The sequence below is a fragment of the Rhinolophus ferrumequinum genome, chromosome 19, assembly GCF_004115265.2.
Source record: "Rhinolophus ferrumequinum isolate MPI-CBG mRhiFer1 chromosome 19, mRhiFer1_v1.p, whole genome shotgun sequence".
Classification (NCBI taxonomy): domain Eukaryota; kingdom Metazoa; phylum Chordata; class Mammalia; order Chiroptera; family Rhinolophidae; genus Rhinolophus; species Rhinolophus ferrumequinum.
The window spans coordinates 49,243,036-49,265,012 of NC_046302.1; the positions used below are offsets into that span (position 1 = coordinate 49,243,036).

A 21,977-nucleotide genomic window follows, 5' to 3' on the forward strand; every position below is an offset into this window, starting at 1 on the left:
AAATGATCTGAGCTTTGCAAAACAATATACATGATTTATCATTCAAACCACCTCAAGGAAACTTGAGAACGTAAGATTAAAAAATTAAAAGATCCCAAAACATTACATTAGGCAAATATAGTATAAACACACATACACACTACACACCACCTTTGTAGAAACGCATCAAATAATTTCCCTAATCCCATTTAAAACTGGAAGAAAAAGAAAAACAAACTCATAGGTACTGCTGATCAGGAATGAATGTTCCCAAAATTCATATTAACTGCTTCAACTTAGACCACCAAGGAGGGGAAATAACAGGGTATGTCACATGATCAGGGGATTTCAAATAAGCTTCTGCTAAATGAGCAGGTTCTTCAGAAAGTCACAGGAGGAACTGGTGACTGCATTTCAGAGGCATAAAAGAAAAGAGCACAAGAGGTGAATTCCAGCCAAAGTGGCAAAAATAAGTAATGTGCCACAGCCTGGCGGGCTCCTGCTGAGGAGCTTTCTTTTCCTGGAGGCACAAAGCAGCACCAAGCCTTGCAAAGCTGCTGAGCTGGAACAAACAGGGACCACAAGTCCCTGGCGATTGTTCATTTCTGTCAAGCTTTCCCAGGGACATTTCAGTTAGATCTGAAGTCTGACAGTTCGCCCTGGGCATTTTATGTCACAAAGGGTAAGAAATAATCTCAAAAAGGGTTTCTCTCCTAGGCCTCAGGGTTTTGCCTAGAAGCAAGCAAAAATCTTGGCTTCTGCATCCAAATGCTGATCCAGGCAAACCTGACAGTGGCTGTGGCTGAAAGCTGCCGGAACGTTCGACTCTCCTTCTCTCTCCTTCCCACAGCCTGGCCCACCCCCTTGCTCTCCTCAATCCAGCAGACTAATTCAGTTGCTGGTTCTTCCATTTTCTCCTTCCCTTTCGTGTGTCCTCTTCCCTGCTTCAATCCTGGAATCCCTGTCTTCTTCAGATAACACTGCCCGGGTCCTAACAAGGAGGTCTGGCTTCCGGCAGCAGGAGCAGAGTGTCTTCTACCTGCCCATCCTGATATCGGACAACGGGCAGCCGGCGCTGAGCAGCACGGGCACGCTGACAATCCAGGTGTGCAGCTGTGACGACAGCGGCCACGTCCTGTCCTGCAGTCCCGAGGCCTACATGCTCCCGGTCAGTCTGAGCAGGGGCGCCCTCATCGCCATCCTGGCCTGCACCTTTGTCCTCCTGGGTGAGTGAGCGGCTCCCTTCCTCTCCGGGGGTCTGACTTCGCTCTCAGTCCATTATTACCCTAACACAGCTGTTCAGCACTGTTTTTCCACACTGTGCTGATTAAAAAGGTGGTAGAATAAGGCTGAGAAAAAAGCAAAGATATTGGAGACAGTCCTTTCCTAGGGGCAAGGGATTTATTTATCAAGCGTCTAATATGACCCAGGGCACCATTCTAGGTGCTGGGATTAACAAAACAGACATGCCCCGGCCTTCACAGCGCTGACTTCAGAACAAAGCAGTTCACATTGACATCACAGAACCAAAATGACAATTTGGGACATTGTCAGGATATGATGATCTTCACCTCGTCTAACCCCTTCATTTCAGATAAATACCAGCTAAATCACAAAGAGGCAGTGACAGGCCCACGGCCAAATGTCACAGACAGAGCCAGGACTGAATGCAGGCAGGCCCTACACTGCATCCCGGTACCTGAGCGTCACGGCCCATCTCTGACATGCTCATCCCAGATTCTGGAGGTGGTGTTACAGAGAAGGGAGAGGGACAGCGTCTCCTGAGGACACAAGAGACGGGCAGGTGCCATTTTAAACAGGGTGGTCAAGAAAGCCCTCACTGATAAGACTTTTGAGCAGAGATCTGAAAGAAGTGACGAAGTGAAACCACATGGTTATCTAGAAAATAAGCTGTTTGGGGCATCAGCTCCCTTCCTCGGCACTGTGGCCATCTAACAAAGAGCAGGTGGCCTTTCCCTCTGGTGGTGAAATTTAAAAATCTGTTGACAGGCCAGTGGGAGAGCACTAGTGGAGTATGGGATCCTTTCTCCCTCATCTCAAGTCACCCGCTCCCTTGTACATAAGGCCAATCGTGTCATTCTTTTTGAACTCTACACTCAAAAACAAGAAATAAAACACCTAAACCATCTCTTGAAACCAAGAAAATATTTGCACATATACCCCAACTCTTCTGATTGAATTCATGCACAGCATACACATTTTGCTTAGAGAAAAGCGGACTTAGTAGAGAGTAATTATTTAATATGAAAGATGTCCTGGCATTCTATGAGAAAAGAGTAAAGCACAAGGGATTTAAATTAGAAGACATGCAGATAGTCACATACCCCCTTGATTCCAGGTTTACCTCAACACCAAGAGACTTAGTCAGACCAAAGAGAGAAAAGGTCCTGACTGCAAAGTGTTTGATTGAATTGAATTGAATTGTAGGTGGGTCTATAAATATGCTTCTCAAAAAGGACAATTTTAAATACAATATGTGGTTTAATTTTGTTTTAGTTCTGTGCTACAGGGAGAGAGAATATAAATAAGTAACCTTTCTGAGTCCTTGGATCCCAGGATCCCAGGGAATCGCTGTTCCTGGTCCTTGGCAGTACTGACAAATAAAACCTTCCTGTAATTCCCTGAGTGTCCATAAGGTGGCATTGGGAGTCCTTGAGTACACAACAGGGTAACCTGCAGGAGACCTTTGATGAAACTTGCTCTGAGCAGAAATTTCCAGGATGTCCTTAGTTCTATCTTTGGAAAATGTTCCCCCAGCCACTAAAAGTAGAGGTGCCATCATTAAAGAAAGACTGACTTAAAGAGACTGGCACAGAGAGGCTCTCAAGGTAGAAACGGTGTGCAAGGGACAATTTATCTCGTGCCTCCCAAACCCGTTATGTCTTGTCTTTTGAATCATACAGAATAAATAGTTTTCAGAAGCTAAACAGAACAGAGTGGTCATAAAATCCTCCTAGTTTGAGGAACTTTTACTTCTAAGAATGCATATCCCGCATTAAAGATGATTCATAAAACTAAGTAAGATTAAATTGCAGGTGATTTATCAAAATACATTTTGTGGACAACTAAATAAACAGATTCATTTTGATTTTGCAGGATATTTTTTTCACATCTCTAGTATGTATCTAGTTCCTAGAGAATCTCACAGGCCCTATACGCTGTGCCTATAGTACCTAATGAATAAACAGCCCTAAAACCGATTCTCTTCTCTTAGGCAAGCCTTCCAGCTAAATAGTTGAAAGACAAGACTACAACCATTTTTCCCCCAAATTTGATTTTGCAATACTTGTTATTTAAATCAGATTACCTAAAAAAATAAGATATGTAGCAATCTTTATTGTTCAAGAGATGGACCAGGAACTGCCTAATTCATCACCATCAGAATTCCTCCCAGCAGATACCCAAAGACTTTTCCATTTTGCTTCCTGGCATTTTCTAAAATACCACTCCCGGGTCACCTGTGTGAAGGTTTTTCCAAGCCCCTAGGAAGATTAACTAGCCCTGCCCCTGCATTCTCTTCAAAACACTTGTAACCCTACGATGGACAGTCTTTTCACTGCCTGACTTGTACTGATCATCAGTGTCTATAATCTCCCTGGACTGCAAGCTTCTAAGAGCAGAAATCATATTCAATGTTTCCCCACGGATTAGCACAGTGCCTAAAAAATATCTGAGTTTAGCAACTGTTTACTGAACCCCACAAACATAGCATGTTCACTTACAACCCCTTTTCGCCAACCTGCGTCCATCCAATCACACCCCAGCCTCTGACACCCAGCTCAAGCCTCCACTTCCTTAGAAGCCTGTTAGTCCACTGCCCTGAAATCCCAGTCCTGCAATCCATGAGCCATATTTTTAAACATAGAGGAAATAGACAAGAGTATATCATTGTTTCCTGTGTGTGCGTTTTGTCACCAAGGCTATTTGGGAAAATATTAGGTATCACCATCATTAATTGCAATTTACAAAAAGCACACACTACATTCAAATTTTAAAAGTCACTATGATGAGTTTTTTAAGTCTGTCCACTATCTTACTGGGCATATGACTATACTCTTTTTTTTCCCCCATGGATAAACTGGGGTCTTATTTTGCAGCATTGTCAAGTTATCACTGTTCACCAGCTGAAACAACGCACACCAGAAAAATAATCGATAGCAATTCTACAGCTAAAACCCCAACACACTTCCTGGAAAACATTTTCAGGCACAGATAAATAGTTCAATGGGATTATCTCTACCTCTCCTTTAAGCCTCAGTGAACACATTCTAGAAAAAAAAAAAATACGTTTGTTGGGATAAAATTTGATCCAAACCTGCAAGGGCACATCTAACAACGTGGCGTTTCTTTGATAACAAGGAATTACATAAAATGTCACTGCTCATTCCCTCCTTTCCATGAACATCATTGGACCCAGAAAGTCACAACCATCCCTCTAACTAAAGAAAGGCTTTTCTGATGAATTGAGTTTATTCGACAACAGTGGTCGCGTACGCTCTCTTATCTTCTGGAGGAGGTATTGAAAGACTAAGCCGTTGGCTGATACTTAACGTATGAGTCTATATGCATATGCATTAATATGTATTTACAGAGTAGAACACTATGTTTTTACATGTAAAAAATCTTACATTTTTTTAATGTAAGAAAGCAGGACACCCCTTACATAATGAGATTGCCACAGTCTAATAAGAGAATGTATGCTCATCCTTCAATGGCCAGAAGCCATCATCTTCTCCTTAGCATAGACTCCACTGCAGGCCCCAGTGCTTTGTTAACGGGATTTGACATTGGGTGGTTGGGTGTTGGCACCCACTCGATTTCAAAGCATCTAGTCGATGCACAGAGACCTTATATGCACCTTCCTCTAAGTGAACCCACTGGAGACAATATAGGGCTTCCTTTGCCTACAAACACTCACTCCAAGAGGGCGGAATGAGTGAGGACGCGGCAGGTAGACCCCGGGGTTTAAAATACACTGATGCTGTCTCTGAGCTCACCACTCAGAAACTCGCGCCATACCTGTGGTTAGTAAGAACGTGTCGCGTCGTGGCGCCCACATCGGATCTCCTCGGTAAATGTCCCGTCCTCTTTCTCTGGCAGTGCTGGTGCTGCTCATTTTGTCCATGAGGCGACACCGGAAACAGCCGTACATCATCGACGACGAGGAGAACATCCACGAGAACATCGTCCGCTACGACGACGAGGGCGGCGGCGAGGAGGACACCGAGGCCTTTGACATCGCGGCCATGTGGAACCCGCGGGAGGCGCAGGTGGCAGGCGCGCCCAAGTCGCGGCAGGACATGCTGCCGGAAATTGAGAGCCTCTCGCGCTACGTGCCTCAGACATGCGCCGTGAGCAGCACGGTCCACAGCTACGTGCTGGCCAAGCTCTACGAGGCCGACATGGACCTGTGGGCCCCGCCCTTCGACTCCCTCCAGACCTACATGTTCGAGGGGGACGGCTCGGTAGCCGGCTCGCTGAGCTCCCTGCAGTCCGCCACGTCAGACTCGGAGCAGAGCTTCGACTTTCTGACGGACTGGGGGCCCCGCTTCCGGAAGCTGGCCGAGCTCTACGGGGCGGCGGAGGGGCCAGCGCCCCTGTGGTGACGGAAGCCGGGAGGCAGGTGCGCGTCCAAACCCAGACGTTCCAGGCGGATGCTTCGCGGATGAGGTGCCACCAACCATCCGAGCAATACTGGGCTGGAGAGTGAGAGTGGGGTGAGCAGGCAAAGAAAGAGAGCTCTCTCTCTGGATCAGCTTTACTACTTGGTTCGATTAAGTAAATAAAAGGAAACACAAGAAGGGGGCAGAGTCGTCAATCATCTCTTTTACTTTTTTTTCTGTTTAATTTTTGTGACACTGTATTCAAAGGCTGGGAGTCCAAGGTTAAGTATGGGAAGCGTCCCTTTGCTTTGCCTTTCACCAAGGCCTCTGTCACTTTTCCACCACAAAGAGGCTCTGATCTGAAATACAAAGGTGGCTAATGAAAGCAGACAGAAAGTTCTACTCTCACATCCCTTTTATTTTATGTTATTCTCCAATTAAGAGTTTTGCTGACTCGTCAAACCACACAAACCAACCCACACTAAAAGAACACTGAAAAAAAATGTTACACGGTGAATTGCTGTCCCAGGATGGATGGAATTTCTTTTAACCCTCTTGAGACAAGGTTAAGGCAAATGGGCCTTGCATGGGGTGGGTGGGGTGGGAGAAGGAAGAGGCACTGACTTTGCGCTCAAGTTTAATGGCTGAACCAAGAGTTGTTGGCATTACAAATCCAACTGCATCGAGTCAGAGTGCTCTTGTTCTCTCAGCTCTTTCACTGTGCCCCAGCAAAATCGTTCAGAACAAAACCAGAAAATCTGCCTCTTTTGCACTGTAGATGTCTCTTCCATGTGCCAAATGTGAAGATTAGATGCTACAAATGAAAGCCAAATAAAAAGAAGTATCTGATACAAGCATGGGTTAGAGGGCTTTCCTAATCTGTGTGAGGTCAATCCAAGGGATGTTTACATACTGTAGATAACCTACTTGAAAAAAAAAATCAGTATTATAGAGAATAAATGGATGTAAGAAAATTACATGTATAAGTTTTGTATATTTGTTAATAATTTTGGTAATAAATATGATGTACTGCATCTCAGTACCTTAGCACTTCTTTTAATAAAAGTGAAATAGAAGGGAATGTCTGTTGCTAATTTGTTTAATTGCTGAGCAGCTAAAAGATGGTTTGGTGATCCTAACCCAGCCTCAGGTTCTTGGGACTAGGGCTGATTCATAAGGCAAAGCCAACAGCAAAGAAGGATGAGGCTGTGCATTCCCTTTCAGTCACTGAGCAGATGAACGCTATGGTTCAAACTGTTAAGCTTTTCAGGAACGTTCTTTATTCCCCCATCTCTGAAAAGACCAAAAGATGGTTTGAGAACATCACTGATATAGTGGTGAATTTTGCCCATGTTTTTCACTTTGTGAGAAGTTTTTACACATAGCCACCAAGGAGGAAGGCCACTGTGCTACTTTCATCTCTGTTCCATGGGTAAATCAAAGAGTATGTACAAACAACTATGTATAAATACATACCAAACATGTACAGCTCATCAACACTGGATGAGTTCACAGAAGGCTGGGACCATATTTTACTCATCTTTCCTTTCCCCACAGTAGCTAACATAGCCCTTTGCATATGGTAGGTGCTTAATAAGTGCATAATGGGTACATGATGAAAGGGATCTCTTTCTTGGCATCCTATTCTGAAAGATATTTTACACAATTGTCCTTACAACTTGTGGGGGACAAATTGTGAACGAAACAGTTTTCTGCGTGTCTTGGTTATAGCAGTGATTCTCAAATGTTAATGTGTGTCAGAATCACCTGGAACACTTGTTAAACAATAGCTTGTTGGGCCTTCCCCACCGAGTTTTTAATTCAGTTGATCTGGGGCCATTTGCATTTCTAACAAGTTTCTGGGTGATACTCATGCTGCTGGTGTAGGGACCACACTTTGAGAACTCCTGGTGTAGAGTGTCTCTCTCTCTGTCTCTGTCTCTGTCTCTCTCTCTCTCTCTCTCTCTCTCTCTCTCTCTCTCTCTCTCTCTCTCTCTCTCTCTCTCTCTCTCTCTCTCTCAAACATACAAAGTTTAGATTATCAGCCCACTTGCACTGGGACCCACCACATCCATAGAGTGGTGTTATGAATCTCTTTTCCAATACAAACAATTTGGCAGAAATATGTGAGAAGGGTGATGAGCGTCTGGGAGCCAGGAGGACGTGCTTCATGCCTTTTACACTGACAGCCAGGCAAATTCTCATCTTCAGCGTTTAGCAGCTCTGACACATCCTCTTTAAGGGTAAGGTGTGATGTAAAAATAAATAAACTTAGCAAAGAAAAAGCATGCACGTGAGTCCAAATTAGGCTCTAAAAAAATAAGTTATTTGAATATGGGCAGATTAACCCCTATTACATTCTGTCACTAGGTCTGAGGATAATTTTGTGACTATTTCTCTTGTGTTGCATGTGTTAAAAACTAGAAACAGCTGTTATCCTAACCACAGGGGTTATCACGCCCCACATCCTGCAAGTGTAGTACCCAGGATGCTGGGCATGAAGTGATTAAACAGAACCACCTGGAGCTTCTGGTCCCTGGGAGGATATCTAATGGTGTGATACAGGAAGTGTGAGAGAAACACAGAATAGGAGATCCATTTTAGCTCATATTCTGAGCTGAAGGAGACACTTCCCTCCAAATGAGTTTTAAATTCCTTTTGCATTGCCACAGTTTACCACAAATGCCAGACCCTCTGAAAACACCATCCCCACCAGACAGAATGAAGAGAGCATGATCAGGTTAGGCAAGAGAGCTGTAAAATCATTCAGCCATTTCTTTGTTAACAGGTAAAGCAGCTAGTCTATAATCTACGTGTTGGAGGGAAACAGGAGCATCTGCAGAAATCGATTAAGACTCTGTCTGAAACTGTATTCTGAACAAGAACCAAGCAAAGATAAAAATTAGCAATGAATTTTCTGAATCAGAAAAGCAGACTATCCCAACATGGCAGATAACAAAGGCAAATCGGAATGGTTCACACAAAGAATCTATAAATCCTGAAAACAAAATTCAGACAAGCCAAAATCAGTGCAGGCACATTGATTAAGGGTAGTTACTAGTTCATTCATGACCCAGAACTAGACCTTGATGTCAGAATTCACAGTACGTTCTTTACAGTGCTGGGATTATATAAATAATAGGATGTACTTTACAAGTAGTTCTTTTTGCAGATGGACTCATTCTCAAATTTATTTGTCAGTTCCATAATAGTTAAGGAATTTTCAAGATATTTGTATGGATAAAAACTTGGATTTGGGAAACATCTGCTTGATTCTAAGGATCAAGATTCTGATAAAGGGAGTGGACAAAATTAGATCAAGGAATCCTTTTTTGAAAGTGATCTACTAAAAAGACATACGCGTGTCTGTCGCTTGTGATTCATCTTGTGCAAAAACCAGGAGTATTAATTTATAGTATGTGCAGTTAACCACAACATTAACCCAAAACACAATGTTTCTTAAGTCTTTCTTCCTGGGACAGGAAGCTGGCAAATCTGGACCACACTCTTGGTTTTATAAGGACTGTCAGGTGACTGATGATGAGTGGGTTTCTACTTCCATTTTAGTACTTTAGTTACTGTAGTCACCTTCCTGGTACCCATGATGACAAGAGCTACGTCTCATCCCAGAAAACCTTAGACCACTTCACCAAGAATATTCACTCCCAAAAGCCAGTAAAACTACCTATAAAGCTTTAATTTTTCAAGAGCCTGGATCCTTGCTTTTCTTTTATTATTTCTATTTCTTCCTCTTTCTCCCTATTACCTGTTTTGTTACCATTGCTACATAAAAAGTCACTTCAAACTTAGTGGTGTAAAAGGACAACCATTTTATTGTGCTCACAGATTCTGTGGGTTGAAAATGCAGGAAGGATACCTCAGTGACACCTCTCTGCGCCCTGAAGTCAGAACCTTAGCTGACTCATCCAAAGCCTTGCTCACTCATAGGTCTGGTGGCTGACGCTGGCTATCATGAAGGCCTCAGATGGAACTGTCAACAAGACCTCCTCATGGCTGCTCGGGCTTCCTCACATCATGGGAGCTGGGTTCCAGGAATAAACCTCACAAGAAAACCAGGAAGAAGCTGAATCACCTTTTATAACTTCACAAGTCATATAACCTTATAACCTTACTTCCACAGTGGTCACAAGCCTCACCATATTAAAGATAAGGAAACTTGTCTTTAATATGACAAACTTACTTTTAATATTACTCCACTTCTCGATGGGAAGAGTGTCAGAGCTACATTGTAAGAAATAATGTGCCCATTGTTGGAAAATACAATCAGCGTCACCATCTGTCCCTTTTTTCTGCCCTGCCTCCTGCCTTTATTCCAGGAAACACTTTTGGTCCATTCACCATTTCCTTTCTCTCTGCTACGCCTCCTCTCTACAGAATACGTTCTCGTTTTATAGGTCTATTATTATTCCCTGAAATTCAGTTTTATCCCTATCACCCAGTACTTTGAGAAGTAAATGAATATTTCATGAAAATATCTAGTAAAATATCTGACATAAAAAAGGCATATATTTTTATTGAAGTATAATTAACAATTAACCACACATATTTAAAGTATACAATTGAATGTTTTGACATATGTACAGAGCCATGAATTCATCACCACAATCAAAATAGTGACTGTATCTGTCACCCCCAAAAGTTTTCTTGTACCCCTTTGTAACACCTCCCTCCTATCCCTGCTTGCCCACCCCCCAACTCCAAGCAACCACGGATGTGCTTCCTACAGATTAATTTGCATTTTCTAGGGTTTTATATAAATGAAATCATACAGTGCATATTTTTTGTACAGGTGATGGATATCTGGCTTCTTTCACTCAGCATTATCTTGAGATTCATCCATGTCATTGTGTGTATCAATAGTTCATGACTTTTGTTGCTCAGTAGTATTCCATCGTATAGATATGCTACAATTTGTATATTCATTCATCTGTTTGTCTGCTTGGGCTGCGGTAACAAAATACCATATACTGGGTGGCCTAAACAACAGAGATTTTCTCACAGTTCTGGAGGCTGGGGGTCCAAGATCAGGGTGCCAGCACGGTCAAGGTTCTGATGAGGACCCTCTTCCTGGTTTGTAGATAGCTGCCTTCTTGGTGTGTTCTCACAGGGGAAGAGAGCAAGTGAGCTTTCTAGTACCTCTTCTTATAAAGACACAAATCCTATCATGTTAGGGCCCCACACATATGACTTCATGTAACCTTAATTACTTTCTTACTCCAAATACAGTCATTTTGAGGGTTAGGTCTTCAACATAAGAATTTGAGGGAGATACAATTCAGTCCATGGCAATTCATATGTTGTTGAACATTTGGGTTGTTTGCAGCTTTGGGCTATGATAAGTTAAGCTGCTATGAACATTTATGTATGAGTCTTTGTGTGGACATATATTTTGTTTCCTCTTGGGTAAATACTTATGAGTGAAATGGCTGTAATCACATGGTAGAAATGCGTGTTGTCTTGTCAACTGCCAAACTGTTTTCCAAAGAATTTTCACCATTTTACATTCCCACCAGCACTACATGAGAGTTCCATTCCCTTCATATCTCACTGATCCTTGGTATGGTCAGTTTTGTTGTGGTTTTTTTTTTTTCATTTTAGTCATTACAATATGAGTGTTACAGTGTTTCAATGTGCTTGTACTTTGTAATACCCTAATGATGACTAATGTTGAGCATCTTTTCATGTGCATATTTTCTATCAATATATCTTCTTTAGTGGACTATCCAGATGTATTTGCCCATTTTTAATTGAGTTTCTTGTATTCTTATTTTTGAATTTTGAGTTTTATTTTCATTTTCTAGATATAAGTCCTTCATCGGGTATGTGCTTTGCAAAAATTTTCTCCCAGCCTCTGATTTGTCTTTTCATTCTCTTAACAGTGTATTTTGAAGGTAGGAGTTTTTTATTTTGATGAAATCCAATTCATCAATTTGTTCTCTCAGAGATTCTCCTTTTGGTATCATTTCTAAGAAATTTTTGCCAATTCAAGGTCACAAAGATTTTCTTCCACGTTTTCTTCTAAAACCTTTATGATTTTAAATTTTACATTTAGATCTATAATACATTTTAAGGCTTTTGTTATTATTATTGTTATTATTGTTATTATTTATTTATTCATTCATTTTTGCAAATTATTAGTTATGAATTGAGGCTCCTTTTCCTTTCTTTTTCTTTTTCTTTGGCATATGGATAGCCAATGTTCTAGTACCATTCATTGGAAAAGGTGATCCTTTTTTTCACCTTTGAGCCTTGTTGTGAGTTGAATTGTGTCTTCCAAAAAGATATATTCAGGTCCTAACCGTAGTATCTGTGAATGTAACCTTAGGTGGAAATAGGGTCTTTTTAAATGTAATCAAATTGAGACGAGATCATAGTGGATTAGCGTGGATCCTAATCCAATGATCGGTGTCCTTATAAGAAGAGAGAAATCTGGACACAAAAACAGAGACACACAGGGAGAACGCCATGTGGCAATGAGGCAGAGATTAAAGTGATGCATTTATAAGCCAAGGAGCATCAAGGATGGCTGGCAACCACCGGAAGCTGGGAAAGAGGCCTGAAACAAATCCTCCCTCAAAGCCTCTAGAAAGAACTCTGCCCGCATCTTGATTTCAGACTTCTAGTCTCCAGCATTGTGAGAAAATAAATTTCTGTTGCTTTAAACCACCCACTTTGTGGTAATTTGCTATGGCAATCCTAGGAAACCAATACAAACCTTACACAGTCCAGTTTTAAAGATCTATTTTAACATTAAAAAAAAAAACCTATGAATCCTTTATATGGCTGTCAGTTTGGCTGGATCTACAATACACACACCCATTTACTAATTAATTGATTAATTAATTTACTAACTAATTAATGTATTCATTTTTGGGGGATTCTTTATTTTATTTTGACTCAGCCATTTCACATGTTTTGAGTGTATGGAGAGGGCCTCGGAAGATGCCCTGTTGTCTGGCAGGTGGCAGGCAGCAACAGTCCTCTCCAGCTGACTTGGCAGGCTGTGAGCAGCTCTCACAGCTCCAGGCAGGGGGTAGGGAAGAATGAATCACCAGATGGCTGAGAAGAGACACTTCCATTCATATGACCCCATTGCTGTGGGCGGTGCAGGGAGGGTACCGAGAATGGAGAAAGGTGTGTGCTTGCTGAAAACAACACTAAGTCATTGGTCCTAAGGCACCACAGCAAAAGGACCATATTCAGAGAGGTGCCTGACACTCTGCTGCCACATGGAGTGGAGGTACCATGCCAGTGAAGTCCCCCTTTCCGTAGGTGAATTAACCTTCAAAGAACAAGAGACCTTTTGTCTCTTGTACTTGACGTTCCCTGGCTGCCCCAGGAACTTGACACAGTCTCTGTGTCTCCCTGCCAGGCCCCTGTGCAGTGAAATTCCCTTATTCTAATTGCTATTCTTCCCTGGCCTACTGAGAGGCACTAACTGTCTGACCTGGTACTTACTACCAGGATTAGCCTCATCAACCTACATTTTCTACATTTTTAAATTTGCCAATGACTTTTTGGGACTTGACTGTTGGACTGCATGATGGTGCGGGATGAGATTCTCAAATGAGGGGTGTTAGCTGAGGATGAATGTTAATTACACCTAAGAGGGAACACAGGGCCTGACCGCACACTCCAGGCTGACGCCGCTGCTGCTGAGCTACAGGCTGTAGGAAAGGGAAAGGAGGAGGAAACTGCCAACTATGCACCACCTACCATGGGCAGACACCGCTAGGCACCTTCATGCCAACCATTTCACACACGTTGAAACATGCAAAGCACAGACCTAAAACCAGCAAAAGACAGAGCTGTATGCGAAATGCTCACCTCAGATGTTAGGGCCACTGGCTCCTCTGGAAATCATAACATACACAGAGCTCTGTACACATTCTGAACCATTCATTCAGTGTTGACATCCCTTCCACACCTTAAGCCCTGGAGGTTCAAAGCTGGCCTTCACAGTGGGTAGTAAAACCTAGTGAGGACAGCTGACATGAGCCATCCAAGACATACTGAGTAATCGTGTTTTCAAAGTGCCAGTCTTCTGTCCGAAAACCCTAATTTCACTATATGTGCAAGGATCTTGTGAAACTAGGTGTCACTGGCTAGAATTTCATTATCAGAGACCTTACATAACCCACGTTAATCTCCTCTCAAAGGATCAGGAGGCTATTTCCGGAAGACACTGGCATGCTGCCATATTTACAATGTGCCCCTTACCTCCAAACTGGGTAGAAATTCTCTGTAAACTCGAGGCCACTTACCACATCCAGACGCCCACATAAATCTAAGCATATGCCATGTACACTGCAGGGACACTCAGAAAACCGATTTATGGGACTTGGCAGAGAAGTCTTTATCGGGGCTTTTGGGCACAGTCTCTGTGACAGCACCCACTGTGACAGCGAGCAGGTAAAGTGAAAAATCATATATCCAACTTGGAAGGTCAATTCCTGCTCATATTTCTAATTATTAAGTACACCATTATGGAGAGCCTCGCCATAGCAACATTTCCTACTGTGAAGGTAGACTATTCGTTATTCAAAGTTGTTCTTTTGTTGCAGATGTATAATAGCACAAGTAGAAATTGCTCGAGTGCAATCCCTTTATTTTGATGAAAAAACAAAACAAAGTTTTAGGCTTACTAAAATGGAGGCTAGTGCTTATTTCTCCTCTTCTCCTCTCAGTGCCACTCTCACGGTTAGAGTGCATTAGTAAGTACTGAGGTTCCCTGAAAATAGAACTTGATTAGGGATCATCCTTTAGCATCACCTTAATTGGTTTGTTTCCCTCCTGGCGAAATACTTGCCTATGAAGGAAAAGAAAATAATGGGACCCTCCCATTTTATCTCACAGAGAAAAACACAAAGACACTTGAGGTTGCAGAAATAGGAACTCACAAAATAGAAGAAGACTCTAAAGGCTCCTTCTAGCCAAAGATAGACTAGATTAAAAAATGCCAACACGGCAGGAATGTGACCATCTAAATGACAGTCACATCCATTGTACTAAACTCTCCTTGGCCAAGTTTTCCAATAAGGCCTAACTGAATAAACTAGATAAACAGCAAGCTTAAGTAGATAGATTATGTTTATACTCTCTATATTAACTAGCACACTGGGGAACCTAAATTAGTAAATACCAATCATAAGACTATTCAAAGGATGACCATATATCCTTTGTCCTTCTCTAAGTCTTTGCTTATAAATAGCATTATCACACATAACCATGTTCTAAGAGTTTGTTCAGCATTGTATTCAGTTGTTTGGCCAAAGTTCCATGCTGCATGGCAGAATTCTCCCTCTCAAACTGAAAAGAATTGTGAGGTCCACGTGTAGTAACTCTGGAGCTGAAGAAATCCTCGTCTCCATATGGGAGACATTGCAGCCGTTCACAAATGTGCCGGTTCTCTTCCTCTCGTGTGCATAGTAGGACTGCTCTTCTCCAGCTTGTTATAGTTAGACCTGCCTCTGTGACTGCATGGAGCTAATTAGACCGCAGCAGGAGCCTTAACAGCCAATGCAGGACTGGCCAAGTCCCCGCCCCTGCTGCAGTGATCTTTAAAGTCTGTACCAAGATGGCACCTCTGTCTGCTTAGGTCTCTGAGTGTCTACAGTGAGTAGGGTCCTCCTGCTGGCTCGTAACCTGGGATAGAAATGAGAGCTGACACGCAACAGACATCAACTTTGTAGTGTTAAGCCCCTGAGATGCTGGGGTTACTTATTACTGCAGTATAATTTAGCCTACCCTGACTAATACAACAAAAACGAACTTCCCTTAAGGAGAGAAACTAACCAACTGGGATGAATAGAATGATGACTACTGATGCTTCATCAAAAATACGCTTTTCATAAGTCAGACAGAGAAAGACAAATACCATATGATCTCACTTATATGTGGAATCTAAAGCAAAGAATAAATGAATGAACTAATCAGAAATAGTTTCAGAGACATAGAGGAAAAACTGAGGGTTGCTAGATAGGAGGGCAGGTGGGAATAAGGGGGATGGTGAGGGGGTTAGAAAGCACAGTCAGTAACCACAAGATTGCCATGGGGATACAAAAGTCAATTTTGGGAATGTAATCAATAACGTTGTAAAGATTTTGTAAGGTATCCGATGGACACCTGTCTTGTTAGGGAGACCACCTCAGGGAAGATGTAGATGCCTGATCACTGCACTGTACACCTGAAGCTGAAGCTGAACAATAATGAATGTCAACTACAAGTTTATATACTATGTATATAGTTACAAGAAGTGGAATACAGCATTATGACTGTAGACAGTGGAAATGTAACGGCTGTGCGCGATGTCAGAGGGGTAGTGGGTGGGGGGCGGGGGTTGACACAGTGTGAGGGATATAAATGATAAATGTCTAACTATTACATTGTTTTGTGCACCTAAAACTAATTTAAAAAGTACGCTTTTCCCAGTTTTGTTTTTTACATAACGAGACCAATTCACCTTCTTCCATTTCTCCTCAAAATTAAATGGCACACACTTCTGAGATTACAGACATAAAGTGGCACGAATGGAGAGGCACACAGGAATAAGGCCACATGACGATGGATGCAGATTGGAGTTATGCAACTGCAAGCCAAGGAACACCAACGAAGCCGGCAACCCCCAGAAGCTAGAAGATAAGCATGAATAGATGTTCTCTCTGAGCCCCCAAGAAGGAATCAACCCCACTGATACTTTGACTTTGGACTTCTGGTCTCCAGAACTAGGAGAATAAATTTCTGTGTTGTTTTTTATGTTTTTCTTTTTTGTTGTTGGTTTTTTTTTTGCCACTCAGTTGTGGGCACTTTGTTACAGCAGCACTAGGAAACAAATACAGTGACTTTTACCTGCATTTTCTACCACACCTCAGCCAGTTTGGCATTTTTACAATGAGTCTTTACATGATGGTCCTGAACATCCCTGCATTTTAAAACTTAATGATTTCTAGGTCTCCTCCTGAAGTGAGTAAAATAGGGTATGGGACCTAAGCTCTTCTTTCTCCAAATAAACTCCATCAAAATCAGAAGCAAGGTCTTGTTCATCTTTTAATCTCACCTCTGCCCAAACCTTCTCAGAGCTGAGCACACTACCTGGCCCACAGCAGGGCCTCCAAAATATTTGTTAAGAATATCATAGAACAAACGTTGGATATTCCTCCCATTCTTTCTGCACCTGTCATCACATACAAAACAGTGGTTTAGGACAAGTGGATCACTAAGTGTGTTTTAGTATCGGCTCACTTCATGGCCATTTACCAAACAAGAAACTGGGTTCCTTTGTAGCCACTCTAAATTAGTCCATCCATATAGGGGTGCCAGCTCTTCCATGGTCTATTAATGCCATTCCCGTCCATGATTACCTCAGGGCAAGCAAAGGAACAGCCGTCACCAGAGCCAGTCTTGGCGTGTTTGAAGGACCCGGACATCATTAATCACTGCGGGTACGACAAGAAACCTAAGTCTTCAGAGTCAAAAGTAAATGTTCATCTGGAAAAGGGAGACTCCTGTGCATACAGCCATGCCATCAATGACTGTGTATACATACAACATCCCTCCACAGAAATGCTGTTTATTCATGTGTTATTCATCTTAATGAGTTGGCTCACGAGTATGACGTCTATTGGCTTCCATATATACTTGACTCTCTTTCCAAGCCTAAGGCAAAGCCAATTTCTCATTTGGGCTTGGGAAGGAGTTCTAATTACCTGAGAACCAGCACATTTCAGTCCCCGGGACAACTAAGTTTCACTGTATTGAAATGCTAACCACCACACAGATTTCAGTCTCACACACAGAGAAAACCCTCTTAATGTCTTCTCCTAAACGACTTAATACCTGGGAGGTTCTCCAGTCAACTTTGTCATTTAAAATCTCATCCTTACAGGCAAACAATCATCCTGGAAGCATCTTTTTCACGATGATTCTTCCCAATTTGTGGTATTTGGGGGATGTTTTAATTAGCTCAGCTGCTTTATCATTCCATTAAACATTTCAAGGTATCTGCTGACTTCCTACAGGTCTCAGGAAGACAGACCCCTTCCCGAGAGGTGGGTAGGAAATTTCCACTTGCCTACAGGCACAAGAGCCCATAGGGGCGAAGCCTCATTTGAGCGGTCAACCCTCACGCAGCAGATCATCCACTGTGGGCAGAGTCAAGTCTCACAACTCGTCAGCCTAGGAGTCAATCCCACCTACTGACAAGCCAAAAGCAATTAAAGTTCAACTCTAACAGGACAATAGACACAACAGAAGGGTCACCTTTGGAGCACACACACAGAAGAATAGGGAAGTGGTGCAAGTCAAATATAAAGGACACATACTACAAAAGATTACCCAGCAAAAACCAAGAACCCTAGGGGATCTACCTAACACATGGAAGCAAACACAGCGAGTCAGCCAGAATAGGGAAACAAGGAAATCTCCACTTGCTTTTCAAGTTCTGTGGCTTTCTGAGACAAGCAGTTCATCTTCTTATTTCCTTTCCACCACTAATCATTCAATGTGGAAGGCCTAGGCTAATTCTGAGCACCCTAATCACAGCAAATCTGAAACGAGAGAAAATCAACTGAAAGCTAGATGGTGCTCATTTTAGGAGTGGACTGGTCACCCAGGTAGAGTAGCTGACTGTCCACACTGGGTTCCAGAAAGGGTCTCAAACTTCTCAGCACTTCTCCCATAGATGCTCTCTGAAAATTCAGATAACCCAAAGGAGATAAATCCTCTTCATCGAGACACTTTTATCCACTGCAGCATCGATCAGGGTACCAAAGTGAGGACAATTTTTGTAAAACAGGAAGAAAGGACTCTGACGGTGCCTGGGTAGCATAGTATACAGAGCCAGAGAGGAATCAGAGAGTGGAGCATAGAATCCTCCGTCTCTGATCAGACTAAACACTGTTATCCTCATTTCAGAAAGGAGACAGCTGAGTCCCTTAGAATTAAGAATGGTACCCAGCTGAACAACGAGAAGGTACGAGTTACTTGAAACATTGTATGAGTAGAGGACAGAAGAGAAAAGGGCAGTGGGACAGTAACTTAGCTGGCTCCTTCACAACAGTGCCCAGAATTGTGCACAATTCCCCACTATGTGAAAATGCCAGAGCCATCCGCGAAGATAATACATTAAGCAATCACCAGTGAGGGCTCTGAAGAAGCAGGACATGAAGGAGAGGGTTTTACATGAAAGAAGGGTGTCTGGCCCTGGCAGCACTGACCGGGGTGAGAAACAGGGTAGAGAGGCAGGGACCCTGAGAGCTCTGGATATCTGCATGAGGAAGCTGAGCAATGGGCAACAGCAAAGACCAAACTCGTCTCCTTACTGTTGGGAGCCAGCGCTAGCACTGATTCTATTCCTGTGTACAGGACAGATTGTTTGATGAGGGGAGAGAGTGGCCAGGAGGAAATCAAAGCAGGAGCGACAATGAGCAAAGCCAAAGATTTTGTGCATAAAATCCAGTGTTCCAAAACCTCGACAGTAATAATATCTCAGGTTAGAGATTGCATAGCTACAGCCACACCGTGACGTACATGGCCGTATGTCAGTAACGAGTCTCTGTTTCTGAGTCACAGAGCATGTACTAACAGTGGCCTAAGCAAAGATTTCGTTTTCTCACAAACAATGACTCCTGTGGTGCCTCGGTGACTCGGCGGTGTCAGAGCCAACGTTGCTGCAATTTTCAGGTTGCAAGATGGCAACAGTAGCTCCCAGGAGCAGATCAAATACGGCACGCAGAGGCAGGATGCTGAGGACAGGACTACGACAGGCTTTCTTCTGGACCTTCCTCTTACCAGGGAGGAAAAGCCTTTCCTGAAAGGTCCCAGCAGACTTCTTCCATTCCTGTTGACCTAAACCACATTCCTGCCTTTAGATCAGGGACTGCTCCCAAGTTCCCTAAAATGGGTAGATCCCCATCGGATGCCTGTCCAAAATGGGCCACCCCTGCTCTTCCCTCTGAGTGTGAAGGAGGGGACCAGTGCCCTGAGCCCTTTGGCGGGCTCTCCCTCCATTGTGGATGAGACCTGAGAGCAGACCGAGGGCTGCTGCATCAGAGCAGAGCCATTAAGACCGGCGTCAGAAGGAGACGGGAGCCGCTGGGACTGCCAGGAGAGAGAAACGCGCCTGTCCCACGCAGGTTTCCTCTCCAAATTTAGAAGCAAGAACTAGCCTTCCCAGAGGCTCTTTTGAAACTGTTAAGAAATTACAATTAGACTTTGTGCTTCTGCTAAGTCTTTCATCCCCAGGAGCTCAGGGCACTTCCTTGCATCGTCTCATTAATCTTCACAACACCATTCGAGGCAGCTGGCACCTACTGTCATCTTTATTTTCAGGATGAAGGAACTGAGATGTAGGTACAGGTTAATGACTTGCCTGATGTCATTTGCTCAGTGAGTCACCAGCCAGCTGGGGATGGGACCAAACTTCATCGAAGAAAATAGCTACCTCAGCTCCCTGAAGACCCTGGGCAAGTAGGTGGGTCATTTAGGTACTCAGGTTGGACGGAGAGACGTCAGGGCGCTGGGCAAAGAGACAAGAGGAACAGAGTGCAAGCCGTCACTCCCCGTCCAGGCACCTTGGGCAAGTCCCCTGCACTTTCTAAACACTTTCCGGATTTACAAAAATGAAAACGGTAACACCTACCCCGTCTAATTCATTGAGTTATCCCGAAGACAAAGGAATGCTTCAAGTGAAACCACGTGAGCTAGGCCATGTTGTGAAATCTCAGTCAATTGAGGGAGTTGATAGAACCAACATTTACAATGGCCTGCTGCTCTTGGCTCCCAACGATCATCCTAAACGGCAAGCAGACAATTATACAGGACGCTTCCCGGATGACCAAGACGTTCCTTTCTGCTGTTCAATGTACTATGAGCCTATTTTCAGCACATACTGTATGGAATATGCGAGGCAGGATGCAGAGAATAACCAGGAAGTGACCCGCGTCCTCTAGGAAATACAATCTGGCGGAGAAGGCAGACAAATGAACCACTTATTTCACTGGAAGGTAAAATGAAATCAGGCTCACAATAAGCAAGGAGGCCAAATAGGGTGGGTGGTGTGGCGTGGGGTAGGGGGTGGTCCAGAAAAGGTTTGGGTCAGCCAGGGAGCTGGGGGGGAGGCAAGTGATGGGTGGCAGTGCTTAAAAGCTGAAACAAGAAAAATCCTTAGCTCTTCTTTTCCTTCCCCAGCGTCCATCATTCTCCCCTTTGAGAAAGGCAAAGTCAAGATGATAGAGCAGCAGAGGCTGAAGGTCGGGTTTGCTTTGTTTATACCTGAGAGCGAGGATACTTGCAGTGAAAACATTTCCTCCGCGCCCCTCTCTCTGCGGGCAGTCTTACTTTCGGCCACAGGAGGGCGCTTCTTCTCCTCCGCCGGTCTCGTTGCAGCCAGCTCAGCCCAGCCTCCCAGCGGCGAGTGTCTGAGGTGGGTTGTGTCTCCAATACCTGCAGCCTGGAAGCACTGCCCGAACAGCTGGGGGACCTGGAAGACAGGGTCATAGGCATGTCCAACTTTCAACATTTTATCTTTTTTTTTTTAATTGAGCCAGGAGAGATATTCAAAAACAATTACTCTCCCATCAAGCAGGTACGCTATGAGGACAATAATCTCTACAAGATGCCCAGGGAGCTATTGGAAGACTGTCTATCAGAGAGACAGATTCATCAGGAGGTGGAAACAGTATCTCCAGCCCTAGCAGAGGGGTTTCCCCATCCCAGGTTTAAAATAGGGTGGTAACCAACTGACATAGCAGGACACTGTCCCTTCCCAGGGACATCCAGTGTGATGGAGGCCCAATAAAGGAGACAAAAGGGCTTCCAGATCTGAGACACAACCAGAGAAGGAAATCGGTCACCTTTCATTTATGTTTGCTTTAACAATTAATTGTTAAAATACCTGAAGGAAGGAAATTCTTCGTGCTGGCTCTGCACCAGGCAAGAATTCCTAAATTGCACTAATTTGGCTGCTCCCCAGTCCCTTTGTTCTTTCCACACCCTCGTGTAAACATTCCCATCCACCACCACCCTGCACTATTGTCTCCAATGAATCAGAAAGATTTTACGATAAGGCAGGATGAAACGCTGACAGCCAATCAGTAGCCTTTTACTTAAAACTCCCTCTCAGAATTAACGGAGACTGTCTTGTTTGTTTGTTTGTTTTTGCCTCCTAAGAATAACTAAGTCCACAATTTGGGGTTAGCCACTAGATTGGAGTGGCTTTTGGGGTAGAAACAGCCTAAACTTTCCTAAACTTTAAGATGAACAGGGACTATCACAGCACGTAGAAACCAAAATTACCAACATACTAAAGTTGTCCACTTCTCATAAAGGAAGAAGAAGCTCAGATTATGGAAAAGA

General features: G+C 43.4%; 1 protein-coding gene across 5 annotated transcripts in view; it reads left to right on the forward strand.

Moving 5' to 3' along the window:
• The window catches only part of CDH20 (cadherin 20), a 183,810-nt gene extending 177,126 nt beyond the window's left edge, over positions 1 to 6,684 (forward strand). For 3 of the 5 annotated variants that reach the window (XM_033087786.1, XM_033087787.1, XM_033087788.1), the window contains 2 exons: positions 954 to 1,205; positions 5,101 to 6,681. In XM_033087786.1, the coding sequence (XP_032943677.1) occupies positions 954 to 1,205; positions 5,101 to 5,606 (758 nt within the window). In that variant the 3' untranslated portion in view covers positions 5,607 to 6,681. Of the gene's footprint in view, positions 1 to 953; positions 1,214 to 5,100 lie in introns of those variants that run through there. The other 2 variants (XM_033087785.1, XM_033087790.1) reach the window with 2 other exon arrangements.
• Positions 6,685 to 21,977: the final 15,293 nt, after the last annotated feature.